Consider the following 14,494-nt stretch of genomic DNA (forward strand, 5'->3'; position numbering starts at 1 on the left):
CATGAATAGCCCGTAACGCATCTGAATAATGCTAATAGGCTTTATAGGAGCTGTGAGTAACAGGGGTAGAGGTAGGGAGGGTCAGGGTGTAGCAGTGTTCCAGAGAGGGGCGTGTCCAGTCCTTCCTGAAGGGGGGAGGGAGATGAGTCTTCTCCAGTCACGAGTCTCCAATCACCTGTGAAACCCCACATATTAGTCTATGAATATGTCTTCTCTTGTCTGTTAGTCCCCCATTTATCACGCATTTGTGTCTCGTCTTTAGCGTCTTGTTAGTTCCCTCTCTCCTCTCCTCTCTGCCTCCCCGCCCCTCCCTCTCCCCAGTGTGCGGTGGCTGCCGGAAGCCTTGGAGGAGAAACTAACGTTATTTGGCAGCGTGAGCGTGAGTTGGTCGTTGAGGTGAAACCACCCAAGCACCCGCCGCCTCCCCCAAGGCTCCCGCCCGCCCCCAGGCAGTGTGAGTCCTGCTGCTCTGCTCTGCAGTCTCTGCGACACCCCTTCAGGAGGCGCTGCAGTCCCGTCCACTCCTGCAGAGGGCGCTACAGTGTGCGCTACACAGATTGTGTGATCTAGAACGAAAGGTGTATATTGGAAACAAGAAAATAGTGAAGGGTTTAATTAAGTCATATTGATACTGCGTGCAGGCGATGAGTCACAATAACGTGGCTGAAGTATGTTGACCAGACCACACACTAGAAATTGAAGGGACGACGACGTTTCGGTCCGTCCTGGACCATTCTCAAGTCGATTGATACTGCGTCTTGTGCCATATTGGTGGAGGTAGTGGGCTACCCGTGTACCGTTACCTCGATTGTAACAGTTATGTATACTGTAACCGTGTACCGTTACCTCGATTGTAACAGTTATGTATACTGACATCGTGTAGCTTGAGGAAGATTCCTGATCGCTTTGCCTGTTGTTACTTGAGCGTTACTGTCTTTAGTGTTACGTGTTCATTAGCACGCTGCCAGGTAGTGTTACCTACTGTGAAGGTGTGCTCTAGGGTGAGGCCTGGCTGCAGGCTGTCATGAAGTGTGAGAGAGATGGAATGTGCTTTAGAAAGTGTGTGTGTGTGTGTGTGTGTGTGTGGCGGGGGGAGGGAGGGAGGTGCTCGGGGAGGCTGAATAGCACCGGGTCGTTGTTAACACTTGCTAAATGTCACTACCTGTGGTAATGACTTGCTGGAGGCCCTTACCTGTTGCTAGTTGTTTTTATCCGAGAGGTCTCCACCACACACCAGCTGTCGGTATTGTTGTGCAAGTAATGGTAGAGTAATCCAGCTGTGCTGCAGAGGGTGGGTGTGAGCAAGTTATAGGGTGTGCAGGGGAGGAGTGGGTGTGGCCAGCTGCTGTCACCCTCGGCTGTCTTCCCCTCATGGTGTAATGCATGGGGCGGCGACCTCGTGTTGTACACATGTATGCTAAATCATGTGTGTGGACCACCTGTGTGTCTAGCATTACTGAGGACGCTGTCGGTGCCCGCGGGTGACCTGACACGCACCAGGGACTCTCATTTAGTTTATACAGTCGTGGTTATTCTGTGACTGTCAGTCAGCATAGGGTTAACTCTTCCGGGGAATAAGCTCCAGCTCTAGAGTCCCGCCTCTTGCCATTGGTCATCAGGTGTAGTGACGCGCTCAGTTCTTGTGCTTTGCTGCCTCCCTCAGGTGTCGGGCGGCGCCTGACGAAGGCGCTGTCTCCACTGCTCCTGTACGGAAATAGAGCTTTAAGTTCCTCATGTATTATGCTGACTGTTGCCCACAGGTGGCCTTGTGTCCCCCCCCCCCTTCAAGCCTGTCAGTGACCACCACCTTGTTACCCTCTGAGGACTGTCTTCACCTTAACTCTCTCCCTTGGCTCTTCCCTACTGTACTGTGTGTGTTCCTTTATCCTCGTGTTCCAGTCGTCTTGTCTGGGGGACTAGCTTTGCTACTAGGCACTATAGGCCTGGTAACATTTATGCTGCATACTCTAACACGGGTCTCACGTTGGTGGTGGTTGGGCTCGGCGTTTGATTCTTGATTCAGATTTCTGAATGTGAATTTCGCAAGTGCCTGTATAGCGGGTGTCGCTCTTTTCTTCCTGCGCTCATACTTGCGGTCATGTGTTCGCGTCCCCTTCTCTTTCCCCCCTTCTCTTCCACCCCTTCTTTCCCCCTTCTCTTTCCCCCCCTTCTCTTTCCCCCCCTTCTCTTTCCCCCCTTCTCTTTCCCCCCTTCTCTTTCCCCCCTTCTCTTTCCCCCCTTCTCTTTCCCCCCTTCTCTTTCCCCCCTTCTCTTTCCCCCCTTCTCTTTCCCCCCTTCTCTTCCCCCCCCCTTCCGTCTCGCTCGCTCCCAGTATTCCCCACCTGCTCCCTCCCCATCATCTCGTTATCTTGCTCTGGCTCGCTCTCTAACTTAGTCCCCCCCTTCCACCTCAACGTTATTCCCTGGCCTTGCTCTCCTTGTTGGTCTGTCAGTTGTACACTTCCCGCTCTCTCTCTCTCTCCCCTCCTCTCCCCCCTTCTTCCCCTCTCACTCCCCCCCTTAGATCCCACTTCTCCCCCTCTCTCTCTCTCTCCACTCCTCTCCCAAAAGGCTACAACAGTCCAAAATTACAGAATCATAGTTAAGAGCATCTATGAAGCAAATTGTTTTTTAAATTGTAATTGTACAGCGGCGCGTCGGACCCCGTGACGAAAATAGGACAAAAATACTCGATGAAATTTAACTTTCTAATTGTTTTGTGGATTTAAGTGACCGGGGCGAGAGTAGGCGAGGTGTGGGTTTGTGGGAGGGAGAGTAGGCGAGGTGTGGGTTTGTGGGAGAGTAGGTGAGGTGTGGGTTCCATCTCTACCCACAACTCCACCTTCCTGTCATACTCCACCCGCTACACAAAATCCCAAAGGTGGATTGAAGTGAGGCGGGTGTTGTGATGGGTGAAAGGACTTGGTGCACTCTGTCTGCAGGTTAGTTCTCTGTTTTAGGGTTTAATAATCTACTCACCTAGTTGTACTTGCGGAGGTTGAGCTCTGGCTCTTCGGTCCCGCCTCTCAACTGTCAATCATCTGGTGTACAGAGTCCTGAGCCTATTGGGCTCTATCATATCTACATTTGAAACTGTGTATGGAGTCAACCTCCACCATTTCACTGCCTAATGCATTCCATTTGTTAACTACTCGGACAATGAAAAAATTCTTTCTAATGTGTCTGTGGCTCATGTGGGTACCAAGTTTCCACCTGTGTCCCCTTGTTCGTGTTCCACCTGTGCTAAATAGTTTCTTTGCCCACCCTGTCAATTCCCCTGAGAATTTTGTAGATGGTGATCATGTTTTGTGTGTGTGTGTGTGTGTTTTTATTTTTTTGAGGGGGGGGGGGCGTGTCTGGCTGGCTGTAGACACATTACCCACGTAAAGTGTAGTCAGGTCCACGAACGTGAAGAAGGGGCAGGGTTGCAGTGTCGGCCACCACAGAAAGTATACCGTCATCCCCCACAAAATAACTGTCAATGACGGAAACTTCCATAAATGTTAAAAAAAAGCCGTTTTGAAGAAAATATTACCAAACGCCTAATCGAACATTGTTTGTGCGTGGTATGGCTGGCCTAAACGTTCCTGTTCTTGTTAAGTTAATTATATATACAGGTATAACGTGCTATACTCCCTCCTAGTATACTGACGCCTCGAGAGATATTCAGGGCTGGTCAGACTCGAACTAAACGGTGTGGTGGTGAACGCAAGAGTGAACATCGAGGTCTGAGTGAGGCGGAGGTCTTGGAGTTTCATGTGAGGCCCCATCATGTTGTACAGTCGAGACAGACAACACACACACGTTGTCTAGTGTGGCGATGGGGATGACGGGTGTGGCCTGGTGTTGAGGCTGGTGGTGTGGCCCCGGCGGGTTTAAGGTGCGGTTGTGGAGTGTGAGATAGAGAGAGAGAGAGAGAGAGATCACCGCGGGTGTGGTCACAGGGACTCAAGATGGCCCTGGACGAGCTGGCCGACACCAGCATCAGACTCTTCGTCGACGAGATGTCCCTCGAGAGGTGAGTACTAGTTGTAGTGGTGATAATGGTGGTGATAATGGTGACGGTGATATTGGTGGGGGTGGTGGTAGATTTTGTAATGACAGATGGTTCCACTAGTACGTTACTCCAACTGCGTTCTTGTATTAAGCTTGCAGATGGAGAAGAGGGAAGCCGCCTTCTCACCCCCACGGTGTGTTTGATTGAGCCCCCCCCTTTTAGTTGAGTCACTGGGGGAGGGGGGGGGGGTGTTGGCTCCCTCCCCCCCAGTGAGGGGGGAATGGCTCCCTCCCCCCCTTACTGGGGGGAGGGCTCCCTCCCCAGGTCTGTCACACATTAATTAATGCCATTGCAAAAATTCTTTTACAGTTTTCTGTGAATTCTTAGTTTGTGTTGAATGTGTTGCGAAGGTTACTTTCGCGGTGATAGTGTTGAGCGTTGAAGCGCACTGAGTTAGTGAAGCTCCAAGTTAGTGGAAGTAAGTCTTTTGTGAGTTATGTTGAGATGTTTACAAATATTTGGCGAAGCTGGTCTTGAAAACAGCGTTGTGGAGGCGTGAAGACGAGGATGTTAGACCACGTAAGATGTGTGTTAAGTACCATACAGATGGTTTTGACACCTGCTTCATGGGGTTCTGGGAGTTGTTCTACTCCCCTACTACTTCTTCTACTACTATATCTCTGTGGCTCATTTGGACACTCAGTTTCCACCTGTTTCCCCTAGTGCGTGTGCCCCTTGTGTTAAATAGCCTGTCTTTATCTACCCTGTGTGTGAGTGAGTGACAGAGTTAGTTGATTATATTTGAGTGTGCGCGCGCGAGCGTGCACGTAGTGACAATTTAGCTCATCCATTAGTGTTTAGCAACTTGTTACTGTAGTGGCGAGTTGCAGCTCTCGGTCCCCGTCTTGGATATTGAGATCTGGAGGCACCTGTCCCCTCGCCTCCTGTGCCTTGTTATAGATGTGTGCTCCAGAAGGTGCAGATTATCTTGAGATGGTTTCAGGGCTTGGCGTCCCTGCGGCCCGGTCCTCGACCAGGCCTCATTTTTGTTACACACTCCCCAGGAAGCAGCCCGTAGCACTGTCTAACTCCCAGGTATCCGTTTACTGCAAAGGTAACAGGGGGCATCAGGGTAAAAGAAACATTTTACCCATTTGTCTCCGCCTCCACCGGGGATCGAGCCCCGGAACCGAACCTAGAACTACGAATCAGAAGCGCTGTCCACCCAGCTGCCAAGAGCCCTGACACTGTCTAACGCCTGACAGCGTTAGACAGGAGTTACACCACCTGTCTAACCTAGGTGAGTTATCTAGAAGGGATAACCTAAGGGATTATCTAACCTAAGGGAGTATCTAAGGTCTCTTGCTTCTGGTAGCTTTCTAGCTCCAGGTTGCTTAGTATTTTCTAGTGGTGGTGTAGGCTGCTGGGTGTTGGCGCTGCGTACTCAAGTACTGACGCGCGCTCCTTATCATACTGCGTCCTCAGTCCCTCTGTTCAGATTTTTAAAGGCTTTTTTATGAGACCTGTGTATGCTGGTGGTGTGGTTGTTGACGTGGTCGTCTGGTGGTTGTGGTTGGTCAGGTGCTGGTCTGGTGGTTGTGGTTGGTCAGGTGCTGGTCTGGTGGTTGTGGTTGGTCAGGTGCTGGTCTGGTGGTTGTGGTTGGTCAGGTGCTGGTCTGGTGGTTGTGGTTGGTCAGGTGCTGGTCTGGTGGTGTGGTTGGTCAGGTGCTGGTCTGGTGGTGTGGTTGGTCAGGTGCTGGTCTGGTGGTTGTGGTTGGTCAGGTGCTGGTCTGGTGGTTGTGGTTGGTCAGGTGCTGGTCTGGTGGAAGGCAGCTTCCAGGATGGTTGTGCACTGTTATTAACATCTTTATTCAAAATTGTATAATTTATCAATAATCCGAATAATTAAAATAGTTGTGCACGTGAGTATTCTCGCGCTCGTAACTCTACAATTATCAGGGTTCACGTCTAGAAGCCATTTATCTGACAGCTTGGCTAACTTAAGTCCTCCTGCAAAGCCCTGCTGCCACATCTTCCTTTATTCTTCAAGAAACTTAAGTTTCATCAACTTTGACACATAAACTAGTTTTTCTAAATAATTCAGAGAAATGAGAAGCGAAGGTCAACTCTCGTCTGGTAGGTCACTTGTTATGAGACGCAATATTAGAGGCGTGTGTGTGTCCTGGGCAGGAAGGAACGATTGGGCACCATACCTACAGTCTTCAACCCCCCCCCCCCCCCCACCTAGGCAGGAGAGCTATGGACGGATCGTGTTCAGAGAAGCCATGTGGAGCTGAAACTATAGCCAGCGCCTGGAGTCGGGCTCCGAACAGCTCGTTTTTTCAGACTTGTGTCCAATTGTGTGTCGGGAATATTATCTAAATCTAAATTATAAATTATAAACATTATTTAAAGCCTTATTTGACGATCCCAGCCAATCCAGCCTTCTCTTGTGTCTTGGTTTGGTCACTGGCATTGTCTTGAATGAGGTTAGTTTTAAGCGCAGGTTTGTCTCTTATTGTTGTCATACTCTCCCGGGGGCGGCTCTCCCCCTTGTGAGTGTTACTGTAGAGGCGTGTGTTACCATGGCGACCCCTCCACTAAGCCAGGATGTGCTGGGTCTGCTGCCAAAATTGTCTGCAGTTGAACAAATCCACAAGGGCCGTGATGGAGATTGTGTCTGCACTTGTATTTTCAATTGCGGTAGCTCCCGGCCGGTCGGCAGAGCGGACAGCACGCTGGACTTGTGATCCTGTGGTCCTGGGTTCGATCCCAGGCGCCGGCGAGAAACAATGGGCAGAGTTTTTTTCACCCTATTCCCCTGTTACCTAGCAGTAAAATAGGTACCTGGGTGTTAGTCAGCTGTCACGGGCTGCTTCCTGGGGGTGGAGGCCTGGTCGAAGACCGGGCCGCGGGGACACTAAAAAGCCCCGAAATCATCTCAAGATAACCTCAAGAAGGTACTGGGTGTGAGGACGGGTTAACTCTTAGCTTTGCTTCCTGTGTGTTCGCCGTCTCGTGCCAAAATGCTTCTGATCGATGATGATGAAGATTAAGCCACCCAAAAGGTGGCACGGGCATGAATAGCCCATAAGTGGTGGCCCTTTTGAGCCATTACCAGTATCAATAGATGATACTGGAGATCTGTGGAGGTGCGACTGCACCCTGCGTGACGGGAGATGTCTCCCGTGGCTTCTGATCCTCCTCCTCACTTTGATATACGCGTTTCCCGCCTCTTTGTTCACTTCTCCGGTCGCCTCTGTGCTCGCGTCTCGTGTTCGTATGCAAGCGTTCGTATTGTGTGTTTGTTTCTATACTTTCCAGTGTGGAATAAGCTTGACCATGGCTTCGGCACACAGCTTATCAATACATTTCATCATATCATTGGCTGTTGTCCTCAACCTCTGTGTAGAGGTTGAGGACTACCTCAAGACTGAAGAAGAGTCTTAGTATTTTATATCCCCCTCCTTCCCTAAGCATTAAGTGAATTCTCTTCACTGTTTATCACACAGGTGTTTATCACAGGTGCGGGTGTTTTAGGAGTGAGTTTGTCGTTGCTGGGCGCCACGACGCGGCCGCGTATTGGCGCCAATTGCTCGTCCACTGTGACGTGTTAACCACGTCTTCCTCGTCTCGCTAGGCCTATTGAACACGCACGTTTTTATTTATTAAATATTGATTTAGTTATTTGCGATTTATTAAATCACCAAAAGGGGGTAGGGGAGGGGAGGGGGGGGGAGGGGGGGGGGAGAAGAGGGTGTTGCCTTGTTTCCCAGTCCATTATAGTTTAAGATGGTATTAGTATGTTTGTGTATTTTGTATGCCCTCTCTGAGGCTCGCTCGAATGTTTAAAATGTAGGGTCTTAGACTTGGTGGTTTGTAAAATAGCATCATTACTATTGTTTTCTCATCGTTATAATTCTCATGACAGGATCAGAACCCTCATTTGTCTATTGTGAGTATTTCCTCAATTCCCCTGAGTGTGGGTGTCACTAAGGCTGGTCCTTCTCTTCTTCTGGCCTCAATTAAAATGTTTGATTTCGCGTCTTTTTGCAAAGCTAAAATTGGGGAGTGGACCAGTTTTTTGTTTCTAATATAATTCGGGGTTAATGGCTGTCGTTGAACTGGAATTGATTGATGAGTAGACCACTGATGCTGCAAACAAAAGCCAGCCAGGTGGTGGCACGGGCATGAATAGCCCGTAGGTGGTACAGTGGTTCCGACTCCTGCAGGCCCCTACCGACGCAGACTCCATGGTCACCATGTGCTCCATGGCTCGTGTGCTCCAGGCTCGTAATTAACAGTGTACTCTTGCCTCTGGAGCGGTAACATCCAGGCGAGGTTAATGGGAGCCCAGGTTATACAAGGTGGGAGAGGCGGTGGAGTAGATAAGGTGGTGATGTGCGGACATGTGGTGGGTGGGGCGGGGATGTGTAGGTGACGCGAGAGAGAGAGAGGTGTAGACACACTATGAAGCGAGAGTTGTTGTGGTAGGACAGTGCCTCCCCCCCCCCCCCCCACCACCACCACCACCACCACCACTTAAGTTAACCTGAGAACATCTCTGGGTACTTGAGGACTTAGTTGACATGACTTAAGCTACGCGGCGTGTAGTGTTATAACCCGTTCAGCGGGTGGTGTTACTTCTCAAGTGTTGAGCGGGAGTAACACAAGCACTAGAGGAGAAGCAGGTCGCCCTATCGCCTTATCTCTTATCACAAACTCCTTGTGAGCTCCGCCGACTGACATGGCCATGTATGGCAGATGGCGGATCACACGAATACTTTGTTTTGGGAAACTGTTGGTGTTGGCATGAGGAAGTGAAGGCGCGATTGGTATTAGAGTTGAGGGATATTGTGTTTTTTCAGGGGGAAAGGGGGAGGATTTGGGTGTCTAAATTACGCCTGCACTCAATCGTTGGTGAGGATTGGGAGGGGCCGTGGTGGTAATCTTGCTGCTGGCGACTGTGTGTGAGTGCGTGTGCGTGCGTGTGTGGGTGCGGGGTGGGCATGTGTGTGTGTGCGAGTGCCGTGGAGGAGACTTGCTCCCGAGTGTCATATCACTAGTGTTGGGGTGTTGTTGGTTCCAGCACGCTCTCCTGGCCAGCCCTGCCCTTCACCTGTACTGCGTCAGACTGGTGTACTGCCACAAGCAAGGACGGGGCTCTCTGGCGGGTGTACTTTGGTATACAGGTGGCGCTCACAACTAGACTTGACCATCTAAGGTGCGCAAATGACACTTCAGTTGATCGTTAAACTGTCCAAACACCATTTCATATCGAGGCATTGTTGCTCTTGTGCTCGTTTGGGCCGGAAAAACAAATAGTTTTTGACGTGTTTTGAAACATTTGAAGCGAGTTTTCGCCGCTTATCATTGACCGTAAAGATGAAGTGCCTTTATATTTTATTTAAGCTAAAGGAAGGTCCTTAAAGTGGTATACCCAGATTTGTAAAGCTATTTAGTGATGGCGACGTTGTACGGCTGTTGAGTCGTTTAGTGTTCCCGCGTCGGCTGAGGAACGCTAATGCATAGACGGAGGGAGGACCAGGACCTGTCTCTTGCCCTCCTCCATAGACGGAGGGCCAGCACCTGCCTCTTGCCCTCCTCCAGTTGTCACTCCCGAAGAAATGAAGTCGTTCGGGGCGGCGTACCTGGAGCAGGTCCGCCGGAGGATATCCGGAGGGCGGGACGACCCTCTCTTCGACAACTTCACCCTCGCCGATTACGTGGGCCTCGCTAGATACAACCTTCTTGCTCCTAGAATGTCCAGGTGTGTAGGGGTAGGTGTGGCAGGAGGTCTAAATCCATGTCGCGGGTTTGTCCATGTTGGCGCTAGCAGGTGTGGGAAAGGGGGGAGGGGGGTTCATATCCAAGTCCAACGTTCATGGTTGTGCCCTTAACCATGTGCGTATGTAATGATGTTAGTTACATGTGTTTCTTCTGCGCCGCCTACAGGTAGAGCGGCTTCGACATCTACAGGGCCTGTGTGTGGGTGGGTGGGTGGGTGGGTGTGTGTGTGGGGGGGGGCGGCTTCTGTTTGGATCATTGTACTGTAGTTGGACGAGTGTAGGGTGGTGTTTTTTGTGTTCTACTCTAGAGTGTATTGTGTGTGTGGGAGGAGGGGGTTGTAAGGTGTCGAGAGGGGCAGAGTGGAGCATGTTTGGGCGGGTTGCCTGGGAGAGGTCTTACCAGGCGTCACCTGGGCCGCTCTCACGCACGTGGGAGAAGCAAGTCCACCAGCTGTGGTTTTCAACTGCGCATGTAAACTATATCTTGACTCAGCGCACTTCTATGTGTACCTGTGCGCAGTATAACCCTAATCTTCAGACTTGGATTATACTTTACAGTACTATATTACTTTAGAGTACCGTATGTGTAGTATATATAAGATGCAGTATACATTAGGTAAATTATACATCAGCTAATTACTATACTGTCTATGGGTTTACATTTTATTTATGCTATAAGAAGGTTGCAAGTTTCAGGTAAATACTTTTAAGTGGAAGCATATGTTGACCTTATGTTGGTAGTTAGTACAGGGCGCTGACGGACTTGACGCGAGGAGGTAGTTAAGTGATTACCGTGGGGTTACAGTGTGTTGGTTCCGGGGATCAACGTCCCCACGGCCCTGTTTCTGGTCTGGTTAAGCAGGCTGTTGGACGCAGCTGCTCGCAGCCTGGCGTGTGAATCACCTTACCTTGAGGCTACCTTGAGGTGCTTCCGGGGCTTAGTGTCCCCGCGGCCCGGTCGTCGACCAGGCCTCCTGGTTGCTGGACTGATCAACCAGGCTGTTAGACGCGGCTGCTCGCAGCCTGACGTATGAGTCACAGCCTGGTTGATCAGGTATCCTTTGGAGGTGCTTATCCAGTTCTCTCTTGAACACTGTGAGGGGTTTGCCAGTTATGCCCCTTATGTGTAGCGGAAGCGTGTTGAACAGTCTCGGGCCTCTGATGTTGATAGAGTTCTCTCTCAGAGTACCTGTTGCACCTCTGCTTTTCAACGGGGGTATTCTGCACATCCTGCCATGCCTCCTGGTCTCATGTGGTGTTATTTCTGTGTGCAGGTTTGGGACCAGCCCCTCTAATATTTTCCACGTGTAAATTATTATGTATCTCTCCCGCCTGCGCTCAAGGGAGTACAGATTTAGGCTCTTTAGTCGGTCCCAGTAATTTAGATGTTTTACTGAGTGGATTCTAGCAGTAAAGGATCTCTGCACGCTCTCTAGGTCAGCAATTTCTCCAGCTTTGAAAGGGGCTGTCATTGTGCAGCAGTACTCCACTCTAGATAGCACAAGCGTTTTGAAAAGTATCATCATCGGTATAGCATCTCTAGTGTGAAAAGTTCTTGTTATCCAACCTGTCATTTTTCTTGCAGTTGTGACGGCTACTTTATTGTGTTCTTTAAAGGTAAGGTCTTCCGACATGAGTACACCCAGGTCCTTTACATTGCCTTTTCGTTCTATGTTATGATTTGCCTGCGTTTTGTACGTGGTTTCTCTTTTTATATTTTCAATTTTTCCGTAGCGCATGAGCTGGAACTTATCCTCGTTGAATACCATATTATTTTCTGTAGCCCATAGAAAGACCTGATCTACATCTGATTGGAGGTTTGCCGTGTCCTCTATGTTGCCAACTCTCATGAAAATCCTAGTGTCATCTGCAAAGGATGATACAGTGCTATAGGTTGTGTTCTGGTCTATGTCCGATATGAGGATGAGAAAAAGTACTGGAGCAAGCACAGTACCCTGGGGGACTGAGCTCTTCACGGTTGATGGGCTGGATTTTATTTTGTTGACTATTACACATTGGGTTCTGTCAGTCAGGAAATTGTAGATCCATCTGCCTATTTTCCCGGTAATTCCTTTTGAACGCATTTTATGTGCAATAACACCATGGTCACATTTATCAAAAGCTTTTGCGAAATCTGTGTAAATTACATCAGCGTTTTGTTTGTCTTCCATAGCATCTAATGCCATATCATAGTGGTCCAGCAACTGCGACAGGCAAGAGCGCCCTGTTCTGAAACCATGTTGTCCGGGGTTATAGAGATGCTGTGATTCCATGTATTTTGTGATCTTACTTCTTAGCACTCTCTCAAAAATTTTTATGATGTGCGATGTTAGTGCTATCGGTCTGTAATTTTTTGCCTCTGCCTTATTTCCTCCTTTATGGAGTGGTGCTATCTCTGCTGTTTTTAGTATGTCAGGGATAACGCCAGTATCTAGGCTTTGTCTCCACAGAATGTGAAGGGCCTGCGATAGTGGTTTTTTACAGTTCTTGATGAATATGGAGTTCCAAGAATCCGGGCCTGGTGCAGAGTGCATAGGCATACATCTCTTTCTCTTTTTTCTTAGGGGTATGCGGTTTGAACATATTTCTAGTGCTACTGAGCTTATTTTTTCCAGGCACTGGTTCAGGTTTGCATTTCCTAGCTGTTCTTCCCAGTTTATTTCTGTGAAGTCCTGGTTTATTTGCTCCCAGTTTATCCGTTTATTATTGAAGTTGAATTTGCAACATAGTTGATCAGAACATAGTTGATCAGGTATTTTGTGGAAGTGTTCATGAAAGTTCTCATTTCAACGCTGTGAGAGGTAGACTTGTTATAAAAGTTGTATATATAGAGAGAGAGGCAGTGTGTTCAGAAGTCTTGGGCGCCTTGAGGTTGAGAGAAGTATCTCTTACCGTACTTATTGTCTCTCTACTTTTCAAAGGGGCTATTTCGCACTGCTTGAAGAACTTGAGTAACTTCTAATTGATATAAAGATCCTTTTGTGTGTGTGTGTGTGTGTGTGTGTGTGTGTGTGTGTGTGTGTGTGTGTGTGTGTGTGTGTGTGTGTGGAGTTTAACAGCCTGTAGGTGGATCTGTTCAGTCTGTCTGTTGTTGATATGACAAGCATACGTCGTCTTAGTGTTTCCTTAATATTGTGAGAGGTAGGCGGAGTCTTGTGTCGCAAGGAGAGTTGGGAAGACAGTGACGAGGGTGTAACGATGCAATATTATGCGCGCGCACGCATGTGCAGGCAAGTATGCGCACGCGCACAATCTTTTGAAGACGATAATAAGATGACAGATACCAAGTATGGCGCCACTTCCTGTCGTGGTTTTGTAATTTAAGGTTTCACAATATGATTGACAATAACGGAAGCTGTCACGGTCCCCCCCCCCCCCCCCCCCCCCCAACACCAGGGGCCAGCCTCCTGGTGCTTCGGAGCTCATTAACTGTTTAATAATTGTAAACAAAGCCGCCAAAGATTGAGAAAAGATGTACAGGTTCGTAAGTTTTTGCGTAACTGCTTCGTGAATCTGGCCCCAGATAGCCTAGAGGGCGCTTCTGGCCTGGGGATAGCAGACAGACTAATTGTGTTCTGTCTTCCAGTTATGAGTGGCCCAATTGTTCCACTGAGCCTCATCTCTCTTTAGGTTGGGGCGAGACGTTTGCACCTAATTCTAGCTTCAAGTCGTTTATTATGCACCCCATACCGATTTTGGCGAATTACGGGGTATTCACGCCCGTGCCACCTTTTGGGTGGCTTAATCTTCTTCAGTGTTGTGAGAGAGGTTACAGAGGTTGTGTAATGGACTCGGTAATTGAACCCCAAAACATACTTGAAGATTAGATGATTATTCTGTTGGTCGTTACTGACCTTAATTGTTCTCGTGTCACAAGATACATTATTGATTGGCTAGGCGTAACTCAGGAACGTTGCGTCTCGAAGGCTGCGTCACGGACGACACAGTTGCGTCATGAAGGACACAGTTGCGTCACGAAGTCTGCATGAGGGTCGACACGGTTGCGTCACGAAGACTGTCACACACACACAGGCGGGAACAAGGGTACATGTTGTCACAAACCAGTATATAATAATGAGAGGCATCACAATGCTAATAACGAAGGTGAGAGGAATGCAACATATGTGTATTAAAAACTAAAATCTCAGATGTAACAGACAAGCTTTCTCAAGGTGATGTGTACACTATTCTCAACATCAGTTCAGAACATTGTATACAAAACCTTGAGAAAGGATGAAGGTGTCATTCGAAAATTAGTTTTTTTAATACTTAAACATATATTGGGGTCTTCCCCCCACCTTTGTTCAAACACAGCAGCATTGTGTTAAGTTTATTAATAATAATAATAATAATAATAATAATAATAATAATACTGTATAGCAATATTCACAATTCTATAAACATTTGAAGTCATAACGACAGAGTAAAATTAAATAATTTTTCTCTTTCTATTGACTGATAGTTCTAGTTTAGGGGAAAAATCGATTGATATGTGCAAGTTATTTTTTTATATTGAAAAATCAATATTTTAATTATCTTGCTGTATTTCAGAACATAAGAATTAAGATAACTGCGGCCTGTTTGGCCCATACGTGGCCGCTCCTGTATACCAGAAGAGATATGGGTGAAACTGAAAATATTGTTTTAGGGTTTAAAGAGAGTCGTGTGTAGTGCTCGCTAAAGGGGGAATGATTAATAGTGTAAACAC

General features: G+C 48.3%; 1 protein-coding gene across 20 annotated transcripts in view; it reads left to right on the forward strand.

Moving 5' to 3' along the window:
• Window positions 1-14,494, forward strand: part of Evi5 (ecotropic viral integration site 5) — a 317,622-nt gene that overhangs the window by 232,595 nt on the left and 70,533 nt on the right. The window contains exon 1 of one of the 20 annotated variants that reach the window (XM_069315237.1): window positions 3,939-4,018. The exons of 18 other annotated variants lie outside the window; for them this stretch is intronic. In XM_069315237.1, the coding sequence (XP_069171338.1) occupies window positions 3,954-4,018 (65 nt within the window). In that variant the 5' untranslated portion in view covers window positions 3,939-3,953. Of the gene's footprint in view, window positions 1-3,938; window positions 4,019-9,228; window positions 9,768-14,494 lie in introns of those variants that run through there. One more of the 20 variants, XM_069315236.1, reaches the window with a different exon arrangement.

Source organism: Procambarus clarkii, chromosome 81 (assembly GCF_040958095.1).
Source record: "Procambarus clarkii isolate CNS0578487 chromosome 81, FALCON_Pclarkii_2.0, whole genome shotgun sequence".
Lineage (NCBI taxonomy): Eukaryota > Metazoa > Arthropoda > Malacostraca > Decapoda > Cambaridae > Procambarus > Procambarus clarkii.